At 53.8% G+C, this 18,052-nt stretch overlaps 1 protein-coding gene across 2 annotated transcripts in view; it reads right to left on the bottom strand.

Moving 5' to 3' along the window:
- The window catches only part of Lamc3 (laminin subunit gamma 3), a 59,512-nt gene that overhangs the window by 16,472 nt on the left and 24,988 nt on the right, over positions 1-18,052 (bottom strand). For both annotated transcript variants that reach the window (XM_075985784.1, XM_075985785.1), the window contains exons 8-21: positions 17,421-17,557; positions 16,291-16,395; positions 14,812-15,004; positions 14,540-14,658; positions 13,295-13,519; positions 10,991-11,179; positions 8,763-9,008; positions 7,608-7,761; positions 6,698-6,840; positions 6,045-6,223; positions 5,078-5,219; positions 3,502-3,707; positions 3,051-3,127; positions 1,271-1,405 (exon numbers count right to left, since the gene is read on the bottom strand). In XM_075985784.1, the coding sequence (XP_075841899.1) occupies positions 1,271-1,405; positions 3,051-3,127; positions 3,502-3,707; positions 5,078-5,219; positions 6,045-6,223; positions 6,698-6,840; positions 7,608-7,761; positions 8,763-9,008; positions 10,991-11,179; positions 13,295-13,519; positions 14,540-14,658; positions 14,812-15,004; positions 16,291-16,395; positions 17,421-17,557 (2,250 nt within the window). The remainder of the gene's footprint in view (positions 1-1,270; positions 1,406-3,050; positions 3,128-3,501; positions 3,708-5,077; positions 5,220-6,044; positions 6,224-6,697; positions 6,841-7,607; positions 7,762-8,762; positions 9,009-10,990; positions 11,180-13,294; positions 13,520-14,539; positions 14,659-14,811; positions 15,005-16,290; positions 16,396-17,420; positions 17,558-18,052) is intronic.

Genomic DNA, 18,052 nt, shown 5'->3' with positions numbered 1-18,052 from the left:
TTGGATGTGAAATGACTCCTAGAAGCTCATATGTTTGAACACTTAGTCCCCAGTTGGTGGCATTGGGAAATGTGCGAAACCTCTAGTAAGTGGAGCCTTGATAGAGGAAGTGGGTCCCTCTGGGGAGGGCCTTGAGGTTTTATAGCCTGACCCCCTTCCTGTTCATTCTCTGCTTCTTGACTATAGGTGCAATGTGACCAGGCTACCTCTTATTCCTGCCCCATGCCTTCCCTGCATGCAGCCATGTTGTAACTGGCCCATCAGAGATAAAGATATTCTGAGTCTCTCATGTCCCTCACTTCGTTATCAGATCACTGCAACCGTGGACCCCAAGAGTTAGAATTCCCTCGGGAGTCCAGTGCTTGGAGAGGAGAAAGCCTACAGGTCAAACCATCCAGAAGGGAAATCCTACAGTCTGAACCATGCAGAGGGGAAAACCTACAGTCTGAACCAGCCTGAGGGGAAAGTTCTTTCCCCCCAGAAGATCACAGGAAAAGGAGCCAGAAGAACGATGTGTCTCCCATGGACAGGGCCACACCTTGACCAGGACTGCTTAGACATTAGCCTCCCCTCAGAACGCAAAGAGGCACTAACGAGTTCCCCTAGATATCTTTGCCTCTCCTTCCAAAGCACCCACATCGATAAAGCTCCTTTTTCTGCTTTTCATTATTAATGTGGCCTCTTAATTGGTTTATCAAGGATGGGTGACTGAACTTGGCTTCTTGGGGCACAGGCTGTAACCCCAAGCCCAGGAACAATGTCTCCCTCGCCATGGAGGAAGAACTCCCATGAACTGTGAGCAGAATAAACCTGTCCACCCTTAAATCGCTTTGTATAATTAATACTGTGTGTTACTCTCCACTGATAAATGGTGAGGCCTCGAGCTGAGCGACCACTCCATAGCAGCCAGCTCTGGAGGTGGACCACATGACTTCACCCTGCCTTGCTGCCTAGCTCAAGGCTGAACAGAGATGCCCAGATGTCTGGCCTCCAGAGACAGGGAAGGAAGCTGGTGGCAGGGAGCAGCAACAAGAGAGTCAGGAGGCCACCCTGCAGCTTACGGGATGCCCTCAGGGAATGTTGTGGGGCAGAGATTAGCTACCTTGTCCGCCCCTTCTGCCACAGCCCCATTTGTACAAGAGTGCTGTCCCAAGACACCCTGAAGGGCTCAGGCTCAGAGGAGCTGCTTCTGGAGGCACTGACCTCTGGCTGGTTCTGTGGCTCCTGGAAGCTAAGCCCAAGGTTCTCTACACAGCTGTGGAGGCCTTACCTGTCCTCCAGTTCCCGCCGGGCCGCCAAGGCCTCCTTCCCTCTCAGCAGATCCCACAGGTGCTCATGGCTGGTGTTGGAGGCGAGCAGGGCCCTCTGTGCAGCGGCTTCGATCTTGGTGGCTGTGTCCTGGTGGCTGTGTGAATTGACATGACAATCACTAAGAGCACATGCAGAGGTGGTGTCCAGATTCCTGCAGGACAGACACCTTTCTGCCCACCTGCCACTGTGGCATCAGCAGGGACGCTCTGTGTTCCTGCTCCTGTCATAGATCAGTCACACCTGTGCTCCTAGCCCAAGGCCTTTCACCACATGGCCTCTCATAGGGACATCACAGCAGGGAGTGGACAAGCTGGCCTGGGATGGAACCGAGACTCTATCGCTTCCCAGCTGTGTCTATGAGGGAGTCAGTTGATTCTCTGCATCTGTCTCCTTGTCTCCAAAGTGACTTTGGCTCTTCGAGCTGAAGAGGAAAACTGGGCTCAGCAGTTAAGAGCATTTTCTGTTCATGCACAGCGCAGAGTTCAGTTCTCAGCAGCCACGTGCATCAGTTCACAGATGCCTGAGCCCCCGGCTCCACACAGTCCTGTACTTCTAACTCCCGTGGGTGGATTTACTGTTTATTTTTAATATTTATTATTTGCCTATTCTTAGGTTATAAGTATGCATGTGTGTCTGTGTGCAGTGTGTCTGTGTGCATGTGAGTCTGTGTGCATGTAAGTCTGTGTGCAGCCTGTGTGCATGTGAGTCTGTGTGCATGTGTATCTGTATGCATGTGTGTCTGTGTGCATGTGTGTCTGTGTGCAGCCTGTGTGCATGTGTGTCTGTGTGCATGTGTGTCTGTGTGCATGTGAGTCTGTGTACATGTAAGTCTGTGTGCAGCCTGTGTGCATGTGAGTCTGTGTGCATGTGTTTCTGTGTGCATGTGTGTCTGTGTGCATGTAAGTCTGTGTACATGTGAGTCTGTGTGCATGTGTATCTGTATGCATGTGTGTCTGTGTGCATGTGTGTCTATGTGCAGCCTGTGTGCATGTGAGTCTGTGTGCATGTGTTCCTGTGTGCATGTGTATCTATGTGCATGTGAGTCTGTGTGTATGTGTGTCTGTGTGCATGTGTGTCTGTGTGCATGTGTGTCTGTGTGCATGTGAGTCTGTGTGCATGTGTGTCTGTGTACATGTGAATCTGTATGCATGTGTTCCTGTGTGCATGTGTGTCTGTGTACATGTGTGCCTGTGTGCATGTGAGTCTGTGTACATGTGAATGCAGGTGCCCTTGGAGGCAGAAAGAGTTACAAGAGGTTGTGAGTTACCCAGTATGGGTGCTAGGAACTGAACTCAGGTCCTCTAGAAGAGCAATACATGCTCTTAACCAGTGAGCCATCACTCTGGCCCCACAAATAAATCTTTTTTTTAAGAGGAAAATGTACTTCCATGGAGGTGAACACCTTTCATCCTAGCACTCGGGAGGCAGGCAAATCTCTGAGTTCAAGGCCAGTCCGGTCTTCCCAGGCCCATGTGAATTGCATCTCAATAAACTTGTGGATTTTTTTTAAAGCATCCAGATGCTGAGATGCATTCTATTGAGCAAGCTTTTCCCCATCACGTCTGCACCTCCATCTCCACTCCACCAAACCCCTTCCCATACTGGTAATATTACTCCTCGCTGAGCGGCTCTTGGGCTCCTAGAGACCAACCCTGACTCTGGAGTCTGTCCAAGAAGGCCTGGCCCCCATGTCAACAGTATGGGCACAGTTCCCAACATCCTGGAACCTCAGGGCTCACCTCCTGGCAAGGATGTGGGCCTCTGATGCCAGATGGCTCCAATTGGCAGTTGGGCTGGATCCTTTCTGAAGATTCACCTTAAAGAACAGAGGAAGAAACTGAGGCTCATCTTGGAAGGTCAAGGGTCACAGCTGGCTAACTGACTGGGTAGAATAGGATGGTGTCAATAACTTCATAAAATCCACAAGCTAACCATGGCTGCACATAAAGCCCAGTGACACGGCCTGCCATTATGCATTCACTGTCTACTCCAAATACATTTGACTTTTGCAAACAGTGCCTTCCTGTGCCAGTAGACGAGACCCAGTGTGATCGGGTCTGCAGGTGACACCAAGCATCCTTTAAGTCATATACCACACCATGGGCAAATGGTTAAGGGCAGGACTAGGTCAAAGAGTCCTACACAGGTTCCAGGGGAAACGGAAGCAGGGTTCAGGGGAGAACATGGTACCAGAAACGGAAGAGCTGAGGCTGCACGCAGGACCCCCTCCTCTGAGGACCGCAATGTGTCCCCCAGCTCCATCAGCTGGGCGCAGGTCTTCTGAGCTCCAGGCTGGTCACAGCGGACGCTTCCTCTCAGCACCTGCAACTGCTTCCACGTGGCCTTCATGGCACCTTCCAGGTCCACCATCTGCTCCAGGAAGGCTTCCCGGGTCTCTGTGGGGAGCCAGTGAATGAGTGATCATTGCTGATTGAGGTTCTACACGAAAGTCCCCTCACTAGGCTTTCGTCTGAGACCTCCACCTGCCTGGGCACAGCAGGGCCCCCAGTGCCACTCTGCCCCTGCCTCCAGTACTCCAAAGGAGAAACTTGCACATTTAACAGCTGCCAAGGTTGAGGTCCAGAGAAGGCTAGCCCATCAGTCACACACAGAGACTTGGAAGCAGGCCCTGAGAAACTGTAAGACTTTAAGATAATCCTGAAGCCATTTTTGACAATTCTGAATCCTCTCAGCCTCTGTGCCATAGTGCTTCCCCTCCTCCCCTGGGAACCAAGGACCTAACAGCTACACTCGCACTTACTCAGTTCCTGAACAATTACCCATATACGTATGTTTTGGTTCGGTCCCCTGGGAAACAGGGTCAAAATGACCCCTTACCTCATCTGATTTGGCCACAGCTCTCCAGTCAATTATTGGTAATAGCCCTTTCGAATAAGCCAATCAGAATAGTCAAAGAACAACCCCCCTTGCTTCTGTGGCCCCTTTAAAAGTAGACTGTACCCGTTATTCGAGGTCTCTCGGCTTTCCAAATGCTGAGGGACCCTGTCATGACAGGATTAATAAAATCCTCATGCTTTTGCATCGGCTGTGGTGTGTGAGATGGTCTCTGAGGGAGACTCCTTTTCGGTGTTTGGACTCTAGAGTCCAACAAAACCACAGTGAGTAGCTCCAGAATCTGGGCTGGCAGTGGACCCCCAACTCAATTCAGTGCTGTGACTCTTCACTGATGTTCACACGGCGCTGACTGACTGCTCCCTTGCTTGACAGCTGCACGAGACTTGCCTCACCTTTAGCCAGAGGCTGAAGCACAGCTATTTGCAAACACAGCTGTACAAAGGGACCAACCCAGTCTCAACGTTTGGAAGTTTCCTGTGCCCCAAGGCCACATTCCACCTGGTTTAATGACAGGTCTGCTTTTCTTAGTTGCTAATCATTTTTGCCACTTGCCATACACAGCCTGGAGACGTGGCAATGAGCAAACAGGCCAAAAGCCAAAACCCCTGAGGACTCTACCGTTTCAGCACCTGGAACAGCGCCCCAGGCGAGGGTGTGGTTAAATGGTTAAAATGAATGAACCCAGCCCAGGGTTTGCCTGGAGTTTACGATCAGTGCAGGGCAGGAGGCAGGGGACCCAGACCCATGAGGCAGGGGACTGAGACGCATGTCAATATCATCACAGGATGTGCTAGGGACATGGGAGGATAGGCCTATGGGGTGTCATGACTATCCTAAGAGCTCCCAAAATGTCAAGCCAGCCCAGGGTTCCACCAGCACCCTCACCTCCCATGCTCCCCTTCCCCTGTACCTTGAAGTAGGTGGTGACCTTGGTAGACATCCCCCCGAGGCGCTTCTCCCTGAAGAACGTCTAGTGGTCCCCAGGGGCTGCCACAGTCAGACCCTTGCAGCCACCCCTCCATCAGCATCAGCCTGGCCTTCAGCTTGGCTGCCTGCCAGGACAAATGGGAAGAAAAACTGTGCAAGGCTGGGATCTCTAGGTGCTGGGAGTTGTCCCTGGCCTCTGCCTAGTCCACTTCCAATCCTGCCTGCGTCTAAGAGCTAAGGACTCACTAGCCCCTAGGGCCTGCCTTGTCTGCCCAGCTCACCAGCTACTTCCCTTCTCAGCCTAGCTCCTGATGCCACCCTGACAGCCACACCCCTGTGCTGCTGAGGAAGGGACAGAAGGCGAGAAAAGGAGCCTCGTGAAGGTTGGTGTGTAAGTGCCTGCGTGTATATGTGCTTGTATGTGCACATATATGTTTGCCTGGGGAGGTGCGTGTGTTGGAGGTCAGAGGTCAACGTTGGAAGTTGTTTCTGTTTAGATACCACCCTCTTTGCTATATTTTGTTTGTTTGTTTTGTATTTTTGGTTGTTTTGGTTTGGGATTTCTTTTTTCAAGGCAGGATTTCTCTATATAACAGCTCTCCTGGAACTCGTTTTGTAAACCAGGCTGACATCGAACTCACTGTCTCTTGCCTCCTGAGTGCTGGGATTAAAGGCATGCGCCACCACCACCCAGCCTCTATGCCTTTCTCAATGACAAATGGATTGTGACCTCATCTGGAAGAAAAACTGTTGCAGGACAGGAGGACCAGGTGAAGGTCAGAGGAATTGGAATGAGGAGGCTGGGGAACTCAGGAGAAGGTGGCCAGCGGGAATAAAAGGCTCGAGGTCTGTGAATGAGCAGGCAGCTTCTGGTCCACAGCATGGAGTTGGTGCTCCCTGGAGGTGTGAAATGATCCTGAAAGAGGGGGCGTGTAGGCATAGCAATTCACCTCCTCCTTCACCAGACCGTAGCAGGTGGGACACTCCTGGCACCCTGTGTCACCATCCACGAGGAAGAAATTGTCCTGGCAGCGCTCACACTTGTAGCCCACGAAGCCGGGCCTGCACACACACGTGCTGTTCTCATGGCACTGAGGTGAAGCAGCGCCCAGTGGGGAACACCTACAGTCTGGGGGACAGAAGCCAGCTCTGGGGACCCGATGAGGCGCTCAGACTCATCTCCCACCTCCGACCCCGAATCCTCAAACCCCACCTGGAAATTCCCACAACCCCCGTGTGTCCTCAAATGCAGACTCCAGGGCTCCATGCCAGACTGACTAGAAGGTTAGAAGGCTAAAGCCGGCAACCTAGCCTTAAGGCTTACTTATTTCCCCAGAACTGCCAAAGTACGAGCTGTGCAGTGAGGAAACAGTGGCTCACATGTGACATGGTGCCTGATGACACACAAGAGTTTGGTGGTCACAGATGTGACCTACAATACCGACTTCCTAGCACTCGTATGCTCCACGTTCTTACGGCCAGGCTCAAGCAACCAGCCGGCGGCTACCCATCATCTCCCCCACCATTCCTGCTTCTTGTGGTCATCACCAGCAGGAGACCTCAGCCCTCCCTCCCATGGCCCAGCGGGATGCGGCTTGCTCACCTCGGCAGCCCTTGATGGAGAAGCCAAAGAAACCCAGCTGGCATCTGTCACAGGACTGGCCTGTGACGCCGGGGCGGCAGGGGCACTGGCCAGTCTTGGGGTGACACTTGTTTTCCAAGGAGCCGAGCGGGTGGCAGTTACAGCTGCAACAAGAAGCAAGTACGAAGGTTGATGCTGCCACCCCTTAACCCAGCCTCTGATGGTTGGCTGTGCCCACGGGAGCACAAGTCACATAGGACACTGGCACGGGTCTGGAAAGTCACTGTGAAATCCACGCTAAGGGTGCCAAGGAGCCACACAAGGACAGTCACCACTTCTTCAGCCTCCCCAGAGTCTTCCTTTGAGACTGACACATTGTCCCAGGAGCTGTGGTCAAAAGGCCACCCAGTGATCTGTGTCACTGAGACAGAGAATCAGACCAAACCAGCCATCTGCCCACCTGCCCAGCCCTTGGGCTGTTCTTGACCTGCCTCCAGGGCTGGCAGAGCCAGGAATCTGATACCCAGAGACTGAGCTTTCATGCCCTTTGGTGGAGGGCACTGTGGATGTGGAAAAGAACCTGGGACAACACACTCCAGACCAGGCTCTTCCCTGAGGCTCCATGGTGCCCTCTTCCCTGAGCCAAAACACCCAAGAAACTCACAGCCTCACCCCTACCTCTGAGAGCCCCTCCTGGGGCACTCACAGCCTCACCCCTACCCCCTGGCAGTCCCTCCCAGGGCACTCACAGCCTCACCCCTACCTCTGGTAGCCCCTCCCAGGGCACTCACAGCCTCACCCCTACCTCTGGCAGCCCCTCCCAGGGCACTCACAGCCTCACCCCTACCTCTGGCAGTCCCTCCCAGGGCACTCACAGCCTCACCCCTACCTCTGGCAGCCCCTCCCAGGGCACTCACAGCCTCACCCCTACCTCTGGCAGCCCCTTCCAGACTTGAGATCGTAGAAGCCAGGGCTGCAGCGGCTGCAGTCCCTCCCCGTAACGTGAGGCAGGCAGGCACACTGGCCGGTCACTGGATTGCAGGTTATCTTCTCACTGACTGAGCCCCTCAGGTCACAGCTGCAGGCTAGGTTTCAAAAAAGGATGTTGGAATCATTTGCTTAAACTTTAGGGGTACAGGCAGAAGCCAAGAAGCCAAGGGAGCTCCAGAAATGACGGTCACACAGGCCAGGTTCCTGAGATCCTCTTGGAAAAGGCTTGAGGGATAAGCTTGGGTCTCAGCCTATTTGCCAGGTCCTTGGTGAGTCAGCCCAGAAGAGTAGGGGTGTAGACCGCCCTTCCCCAAGTCCATCTCAAGCCTGCAGGCTGGAGAGATGGCCAGCGATGTGGTTGCCGAACACAGGCAGAGCCTGGCAGCCCCATCTGGAGCCACGCACTTCTGGTCTCCCGGGAACCATAGTGCGGCTTCCTTCCAGAATGGGGTTTCCTGGAGGGACCCCTACGGCCACAGTGAGGTGTGGCCGGCGCCATGTGAAAGGGCTCTGAGGACACGGATAGGGGGAAAGCTGAGTTGCTCCGATGCAGGACTTCCAGGAGCCCGATTCAAATGCAGGCTGTGGCTGGGCGGTGGTGGCGCACGCCTTTAATCCCAGCACTCGGGAGGCAGAGGCAGGCAGATCTCTGTGAGTTCGAGACCAGCCTGGTCTACAAGAGCTAGTTCCAGGACAGGCTCCAAAACCACAGAGAAACCCTGTCTCGAAAAAAACCAAAAAAAAAAAAATGCAGGCTGTGACCCTCTGACACGCATGAGGCAGAGGGCAACCCAGGCAGGGAGAGGGGGGCACCTGAGATGAGGCATGGCCTCCCCATCCCTGCATCAGCCTTATGTGCTAAGGGCGGATGTGAGACGGTGCTGAATGAGCAGAACGGGGCAGGGGTGGGGGGAGACACTGTAGGATCAGAGCTTATGAGGCGCCAGCACTGAAGAGGCCTTGGGGAAAGGACAAACCCTGATGTTCTAGAGAACAGAGAAGGTAGCTCTCTCAGCATCCTGTGTGGGTCCTGAACGAAGGCTGAGGACAGTGGCTCACGTGCCTTACCCCACGGCTCTGGGAAGTGGGTACTCACGTGCACACTTGTCCTCAGGCCTGGTGGCCAAGGCGCTCCCGTAAAAACCATCCTCACAGTGCTCGCAGTGGGCGCCTGTGGTGTTGTACAAGCAGCGCAAACAGTGGCCGGAACGAGGATCACAGTTGCCAACAGCATTGAGATCCACATTCCCGCTGCACTGGCACTGGCGGCAGGGCTGGGGGGCTCCAGAGAGTCCCAGAGGATCCCCAAAATAGCCATCTTCGCAGCTCTCACAGCGACGGCCTGTGTGTGGAAGGGGCAGGTTTGAAGCTCTGGCTCACAGGGTGCAGTAAATCTGTCATTTTTCTGGGAAGGTGAGCAGGGTCTATGAGTCAAGCTGGCCCGCAGCCAGGTCCTAGAGCACCACCCCCTGGTGTGGCCCCAGGCAAGCCACAGTGCTCCTTGCCTCTAGTGAGGACAACTCTCTAGACACCCCAAAGCCCTGCTGCGAGGCCTCGACACGGTTATCTGTGCAAAGCACTAGACGCTAAGCGCTCAGCAGCAGCAGGTACCAATGCGCCACCTTTATCCTTCCCTCTCACCAGCAGCTTCCACAGCATCACGAGGATGTCGGTCAGGCTCAGTTCAGATGACCAGACAAGCTGCATGCTACTTTCTCCCAAGGAAGGCCCCGGGAGGTGATGCGGAATTGGAGGCTGGCAGAAGTCCCTGATCTGTAAGTCCCCCTAGGCACTGCCAGGATGGTTCCTTCTGGCGGCAGCAGCTGCTCCCTGATGTGCCCTCTCAGGGGTGTCCCACCCACCATGCGAGCCTCTTGCTCTCACTGTTAGAGCTTCATTCACTTCTGAAGGCTCTGGGAGCCACACGGGGTCAACTGTGGGTTTCATGGGTAGAGATGCAGGGCAAGCGTGATGCCCGTGGGGTATAGAATCCAACCGTGGGATTCTCCCACACACACCAGGCTCTGCGTTCCCTGAGAATCCATCCAGCCAGCTTTGGGGCGACTGCAGGACAGGAAGCTGCTTTCAGAAGAAGTTTCAGGGAGCAGAATACTCCACAAGGCCACTCAGGCAGACACCAGTCCCACACAAAGCCAGATGCCAAGTGACACAGAAGGACAACGCACACTTCTGCTTAAACAAGACCCCAAAGAGTCAAATTCAGAGACATAGTCAAATCGTGGGGAGTAGGGGGGACAGAGACCACAAAACAACAGTTCAGCAGGCACAGAGCTCACAGGACTGCACAGTGGCAGGGGATGCCAGGGCCCCTGAGGCCAATGAATCACGTGCTTAAAATAATGGCCAAGGAGGACAGTTTTATGATATAGGTTTTAGTATGATAAAAAATTAATGATGTAATATACCAATAGCCATTTAATTGTCCATTTTAAGTGGGTGACTTTGTGGGGCTTGTAGACATTTCAAGTGCCATTAAATGCACCTCTGGGAATAGCATCAGCTCTGCGGCAGGAAGCGGGGGGTGCAGGAGCATGGAAAGGTGTGGGAAGGCTCTGTTTCCCTTATGTTACCCATAGACTTTCCTAAAAACTAACGCTGAAAATGTGTGTGTGTGTGTACACATGTCTGCAGGTATGTGTGTGTGAACAGGTGCCTGCGTGTATGTGCCTGTGTGCATGTGTATGTACACTTGTCCGTGTGTGTGTGCATTCGCCTGTATGTTTGTGTGTGTATACATATGTGTGTGTGCATGAAGACCAAAAGTAGATGTTGGGGATCACCCTCAATCAATGTTTCTTTTTTCCTTTTTTGAGACAGGGTTTCTCTGTGTAGCTTTGGAGCCTATCCTGGAACTCACTCTGAGGACCAGACTGGCCTTGAACTCACAGAGATTACCTGCCTCTGCTTCCCCAGTGCTGAGAGTATAGACATGTGCCACAGCTCTCGGCCTTTTTCTACATGGGTTCTGAGTCTGAGTAGGGCCACCTGGCTTATTCAGCAAGCACTTTACGAGCTGAGCTTTCCTTTGACATATGAGAGGTTTGCCTTGAGGTTTCATCTTCCCAGTGAGGATCCCGGGTCCCCTGGGTCAGGCTCTAAGGCCCATATAAGGGTCTTTCAAGGGTCAGTTCTGTACGGCCACGGCCCAGGTAGGTCTGCACTGTTCTTCGTAGTCTTGCTTGCCACACCTAAGGTCAGGCTCTTTCCCCCCATCACACCCAAACCCAGACTGCTCAGCTAGAGCTGGGGCAGGATTGGAGCATCGAGTTCGATCTCCCTGGGGAATAGACACTGGGCACTCACCTCTCTGGCCAGGGGGGCAGTGTGTGCACACCACCTCCCCACTCTCTGGGATGGCTGTGCAGGCTGATCGGCCGGGGCACGGACAGGGCTGGCAGTCATCAGCATGGCCCGAGAAGGCGTTGCCATAGAAACCTGGCATGCAGCGCTCACAGGAAGGACCCTCGGTATGGTGGCCACACAGGCAGATCCCTACAGAGCAAGACAAATACCTGTTCATCACCTTGGCCCAGAATTCCCCAGAGCAGTGGTTCTCAACCTTCCTAACGCCGCGGCCCCTTGATACAGTTGCTCTCATTGTGCTGACCCCAGCCATAGATTGTTTTTGTTGCTTCTTCATAACTGTAATTTTGTTACTGTTATGAATCATAATATAAATATTTTTTTGAGATAGAGGTTTGCCAAAGGGGTTGTGACCTACATGTTGAGAGTCACTGGCCTGGACAACAGTGAGTATCCTGGTGGAGGAGCCATGGGGCACATCCTGGAAGACTAGTAAGAACCGGAGGCAGCAGGGTATGGGGATGAAGGGTCCAGGTGAACCAGACTGCCATGTCCACCATGCCTGCGTGATCTGGGAAAACCATCTAACCCATCCCTTGGTGAGTAGGGGATGCAGCTCTGCCACCTATTGGCCATGTGGCCACCCTGCACCTCAGATGCCTGTCTCTTAGAGGATGGAAAGGCCACACAACAGGTATGTCTGTAGGAGACAAGGACGGAGTACTAGAGACAGGAAGGAAACTTGGGTACTTTTCCACTACTTGTTTGTATCTCTGTGCAGTGGAAGGGAAATCATCTCTGCTCTTGTGTCCTCTTCTTCCTGAAGGACCCACCTAAGGAGACCCTGGCCCAGGCTTCCAGCCTCGCGGGGCTCACTCTGTGCAGTGACCATGAGTACACACTGATTGTCAGTACGACAAATCTGTTCTACCTGCTGGTGCCTGGACGGGACATCACAGACCCCTTCTCCAGTCCAGCAGCCCCTAGTGTCTGCTCAGTGCCTGGGATCTTAGAGGGGACAACTGGCCATGGGGACAGAAAGAAAGACAAGACTGCCCCCTACAGGAGGTAACCAGCAGTGTCTGGCCAGGTTTGGAAGGAAAAAGAAAGGGATCTTCATTCCCTGGATAAGCAGCTCAGGGGAGGGCTCCTGCCTCAGTCCTACACCCTCAGGCTTCTTTCTCCGACCTATTTTACAAATGAAGACTTGCTTATACGGAATGGAAAGTTGCGGCGGCGTCAAGGGCTCAGTGGGGGTGAAAAATTAGTTCCAGTTCTATCTCCTGAGAAGATTCTGTTTCCTCAATAGCAGCTGCAGGGAGCATTGAGTGGGAAAGGATTATGAGGCCTCATCTAGGCTCGACTGGTGATGTCTGCCAGGCGCAGGATGGGTAGATGATGCTCTGTGTATCAAGAGTGACAGAGACCCCATCTGCTCCGTGGAGACAGCAGGGTGAAAGGCCTGTGGTACAGAGGTGGAGAAGCCTGTGTCTGTGCCCTAACAGCCCCTGGTCACATGACCCCTGGTGAGGCTTCTGCTCCTCTCCAGGTGTGGGGAATAGCTCTACTGAATGACACTCTCACCCTGGGGTTGGTGGGAGGTGTGTCTCTGCCACCTACCTACCGGTCATGAGGTCCCTGTCTTGGAGAATGGGACAGTAATGGAGAACGTACCACTCCGATGTCTGCAGGAGTCAAAGATGTAGTGCCAACCCTAGGGAGGGAGGGAATGGCTTCCCATATCTGCCTCACCCAGGAAAAGACTCCTCAGGTCACCTGGTCAGCTACCCCTGAGCTTTGGTGAAAAGCAGGGCTGTTTTTTGAAGTCTGGGCAATTTCCGACTCACTGACCTTCACGTGGCCTTGTCTGCACAGCCTGGGCTGTGCACACTATTACCATCTGAACTGTAAGGATGGGGTGTCCAGGGAGTGACTTTCCCAAGGCCACAGTCAAAACGAAGAGGATGGTAGGCTTGTGGCTCGGGGTTGACACCCAAGAGTTGCTGTCACCTGCATGACCCTCTGAAGATCTGTGCTGATAATCCCTCTGCCTTTCCTCAGAATCTGCCAAGTAGTAAGGCCCAGAGGAGCCCCTCCCAGGCCTGCCCACGGGCTGTAGACAGACACCTGCAGGCCTCTGCAGATGGTCGAAGTCTCTGGTGTTCCGCTCTGGAGAAGCCCAGGTAGCACAGCAAGGACAGACCAGAGCCTATGTCCCCGAGAGCCATCTGTGATTGCCAGGCCTCATCACACTGTGCTGGACATAGAGCCAAAGGGGCCTTGGGATGGGATCCCGGGACTCACCTGTGCTGGGATCACAGGTGCCATGCTGGTTGCAGGTGCAGGGGATGCAGCTGGTGTAGGGACCCCCACGAGGTATCTCTCTTTTGTATCCCAGGGCACAGAATTCACAGAACTGGCCTGTGTATCCCTGGGGACACGAGCAAGACTCCACCCAAGAGGCTGCTGGAGCAAGCCCTCGCTGGGCCCGGGCCGAGGTGAGCTGGACTTCACAGAGGGCCACTGCTCCTGCAGAATGGGAAGAGAAGGGGAGGTCTCCATGCACGTCTCCCTGGCACCTGTGAGACAGGCCCACGCATACGAAGCGGCCTGTGAGTCAGCGGTGATTTTCGTTTGCTTTTTGAGACACGGTCTTGCGGTGCAGCCGTCTTCAGACTGCTAGTCTCTTGCCCGACCCTCTAAAGTGCTGGGATCGCAGGCATGGTGACTACGCCAGGTTTTAAGTGTAGCTTTAAAAACGACAGGCAAAAGAGTCAAGAGCAACGGGAGCAGATAAGTTTAGACCCAGTGCCCAGTGCTAGAATGCGTAAGGCTAGCATTGCTAGATCTTGATTAACCCAGGTGGGTGGGGCAGAGAGAGCCCAGACTGCAAGATGTATATGCTTGGGGCCAGCAAAATGGCTCAGCAGGTTAAGAACCCAAGTTACTAAACCTGAGGATGCATGTTCACTTCGCAGGACCCCACAAGCTGTCCTCCGCCCCTCATGCGTGTGGCACACACATGAATGTGTGCCCATAAATATACATATATACAAGTCAATAAATATTGTCGGGCATGGTGGTAACTTTAATCCTCTGAGTTTCAAAGCTGACTTGATCTACTTAACAAGTTCCAGACCAGACAGGGCTCCATAGTGAGACTCCTGCAATCCTGGCACTTGGGAGTCAGAGGGAGGAAGATGAAGAGTTCAAGACCAGTGAGATCCTGTCTTAAAAGCAGTTGGGTGAGCTAAGTCTCCCTATTAGCCTATGGTGTGGCCAAGCTGCAATGCCATTATTTTCCAGCAGGGGGGCAGTGCCCACAAAAAGATGCTGTGGCAGGTTGGGGCAGTGCTGGATTCTGTCAGGGACCGTCCTCCCCCAGGCCTCCCGGTTCCCCACAGTCCAGCAACCGCCTCTATCCTCAGACACACTTCTGCCTGTGTAAGTGTCCTGATTTCTCAGTCTCAGAGTCCATGCTGTGAGAACCTCCACAAGCAATGCAGGGCCAGGACCCGAGTTCTTAGGGGTGATTGTCATCATACTGACCAGAATGGCCCAGGTCTTGGCCCCTGGTCCAGATGCTCAGGGCAGTCAGATTGGCAAGCAGCCGCTGGAAGTGGAAGGCAGGCAGAGGGATGTCTGCCTCCTCAGAGGTCTCCTGCAGGCTGGAAGGGGCAGGAAGTCAGTGGGACAGTCTGATGTAGGGACAGTTGGTGCCAAGAGCCTGGGATTCTCAGGAGCCTCCAGTGTGCCTAGCCCTCAGAGATCACCCTGCCTACCCATGCCACTCCCATGTCTCAGGACAGGGAGACACTTACAGGAACCGGAGCTGAACCTGTCCTGGCTGCCTGGAGTCCTGAGGCCTGGGTGGACTGGAGGGCCTCAGAGCCAGAGCCAAGCCTGCCCCCTCCAGTCTCAGGTGCACAGCGGGTGGGGAGCCCCCAGGCGGTACTTGGAGGGTCAGTATGACTGGCTGTCCATAGCTGAGTCTCTGGTCTCCCAGGAACTTCTCTAAAGGCAAGAAGGAAAGGCTTTGATAGCGCCACATGCTTGATTCTAGTGTCTATATCGACCGCAACGATAACCATCCAAACTGTGTGTGCCGTGGTGGGTGGAAAAATCCAAAATCAGTGCTTGGAGACAGCGCAGACACAAAAGTGAGAGGACCAGAGTCTGGATTCCCAGAACCCATGTAACTGTCGCGTGAACATGGTGGCCACTGTAATTCCAGCCTTAGAGAGTGGAGATAGGACATCTCCAGAACAAAGCTGGCCGGCCTGAGACTAGTCATATCAGCGAGCTCTGGGCTTGATTGAGACACCTGCCTCAGTGGACAAGGTGAAGAGGGGTGGAGGATGGTGCCTGACATCAACTTCTGGCTCCTCATGCACTTGTACCCATACACACAACTGTGCCCCCTCACATGCATCACACGCCCCCCCACACACGTGTGCACACACACACACGCATGCACACACACGCATGCACACACACACCATGCACACACACATGCACTCTCTCTCTCTCTCTCTCTCACACACACACACACAGACACACACACAGACACACACACAGACACACACACAGTATTTTGGTGAGCTCACATATGCTGTTGTCTGATTGAAGAATCACAGTACCCAAAGGTGTCCCCAACCCTAAACCCTGAGAGATGGGTCTGCACAGAGGGGATTTGGCCAGGCAAAAAGGATTAAGGCTGTAAACAGAGTTGGGGGGTGTTAGTCCTCTGGCTGTGAAATAGGGGAGGTCTGTAGGATTATCCCCTGGAGGGCGGTCAGCTGTGAATGTAAGCCGCTGGTCTGAATGTCGGGGAGGGTGTAAGTGCTGCAGGGGAGACATGGTCTCTGCTCTGGGGTGGCCTGAAGGAACACAGCCTGTAACACCGAGAGAATAAATGTGTGTGTTCTCAGCCATGAAGACCACGGTCACTTGGCAGCCCCTGTTGTGGCAGGTACCCCTAAACACACGCTGAAATTGAACCCCTCTCGTAAGCTGTTTAGAAGTGAAAATTTAGTCAGGCCACACTGTCTGGACAGTGGTCTCTGGGAGATGGCTGGGATGAGGCGAAGTGGCTGGGGTGGGGTCCCCATGGTTGATCTGGGTAGGGGACATCATAGGAACAGGAACAAGGTGTCGTGAGCCACCTCAGGATTCTGTCTACAGGAAGGCTACCTCAAGTCGTACAGGAACCGAGCTGAAGTTAACCTGTCTTTTAGGTACTGTATTATGAGCAGCTGGCATGAACCTGGGTGGTGAGATCAGTAGGGACTACTACCTACCTGGTGCTGAGAGTCCCTCCTCTCCTTGCAGGAGGATCCCATTCCGGTTCCATTGCAGAGGACGCTCTGATGAGCCCATACTCCTGGCCTGCCAACCGTCAGCACCTAAACACCAAAGACAGACTATTTGCCCCAACTGCGAGACCCCAAAGGCTGGTCTCCAGTGACAAGTCCTGCAGGGCTCTAAAGTGGGAGGGGGTTGGAAGTCAGTCTGGGTTAGATGAGACCCTGTCTCAGAGAGGAACAGTGGGGAAAGACCACTCTCTGAAGACTGGGCTGGGCCCGAGGGAGGACAGAGATTCCACATCCTGAAAGAACTTTGCACAGTCTCAGCAAGAACTCTGCCAACTCAACCACATCCCAAGTCCTATCATGCTATCTTAGGGTTCTGAAGACAAGCCCTATGAGACTATAGAGACTATGCACTATGCTAGGTTCTGGCCAGCCACTGCCACGAGCTGTCCTGCTTTCTGTGTGGTGTCCAGCAGAGGGCACACTGCCCCTTTTCTGGAGGCCCAAAGACCAGTCTCCAGATTGTACTTTCAGGAGTCCTGGAATGGTCTGAGGAGCATGGCTGGGCACACTAGCTCTGATGGATTACAGGTCTTGGAGTTCCATCCCCCTTGCTCCAAACACACAACCATGGCTGCCAGAACCAATCTCAGGCAGGCCTGGATCTAGTCTGTAACATGGGAATGAGAACACCTGCCTACAGCAATCCTGAGATTTCCTGGACCGTGGAGCTCAGCAGGGCCTGGCATACAGCAAGTGCTTAATACCTGGAGGCCAAGACTCTAAGCTGGAACTCAGATATGCTAAGGGAGACTAACTTTCCTGGGGGTGAATGGAGGCTGTCCACAGGACTCAGGGTGCCTGCGGACACACCCCGTTTTCCGGTACCACCCTGAGGATAGAGCCCTGGAGGCTGGAAAAGCGGAGGTTGGGGAAGGAGCCGAGGGGCAGCAGGCAGGTCCTGGAAGACACCTTTCACACTACCAGCCTAGGCTCTGTGGTTTAGGGCATAGGATCCTTGGTGGAAGGGCTGTCCCCATCCTAGCTTCCAAAGGGAGAACCCCTGCCTGGGGAGGAACACCCCCTCCTCCCCAAGGCGGCTTCTGTGCACTGCTCACCATGGCGGAAGTCTGAGAGGATGTGGTGTGCCTGGAAACCGGCAGCGGGGGCACACACCTTGGAGTGGCCATAGCAGAAGCAGCTGCTGCAGCCTGCCGGGTTGTGGGGCTGCAGGTTAAATGTTCCAGGGCGGCATCTGTAAGAGAGGCGGGGTCACATCTCTGAGCCAGGATGCCATAGGACTAAGATCCAACCAGACTGTTCGGAATCCTGGGGAAATTTAAAAGAACATTTCAATTTTTATTATCCTTTTAGAGTCACAAGAATTACAAAGACAGGACAGACAGTCCCGTGCCTGCTGGGTCAGTGTCTCTGCTGCTGATACACAACCTCGAAGCCAAGAGATCAGCATCACCCGACGTTAACTCCAGGCTGTGTCAGGGTTTCTTTCCTTTCTCACTAACACTCCCCTGATCCAGGAACTGACACTGCATTTAGCCATGCCCTTGTCGCCTCTGATTTGCTAACATCTCCTCTTCCTCGCCTGTGATCTTGACACTTTCGTTTCTGTGGGCTGTTTGTTCAGTTTGCTTGAGACAGGGTCTCACTAGGCAGCTCTGCTTGCCCTGGAACCTGCTAGGTAGACTAGACTGGCCCTTAACTCACAGGGATCCTCCTGCCTCTGCCTCCT

The sequence above is a fragment of the Microtus pennsylvanicus genome, chromosome 9, assembly GCF_037038515.1.
Source record: "Microtus pennsylvanicus isolate mMicPen1 chromosome 9, mMicPen1.hap1, whole genome shotgun sequence".
NCBI classification, from domain to species: Eukaryota; Metazoa; Chordata; class Mammalia; order Rodentia; family Cricetidae; genus Microtus; species Microtus pennsylvanicus.
The sequence above is the reverse complement of the archived record's forward strand: the minus strand, read 5'-3'. Positions and strand labels throughout refer to the sequence as shown.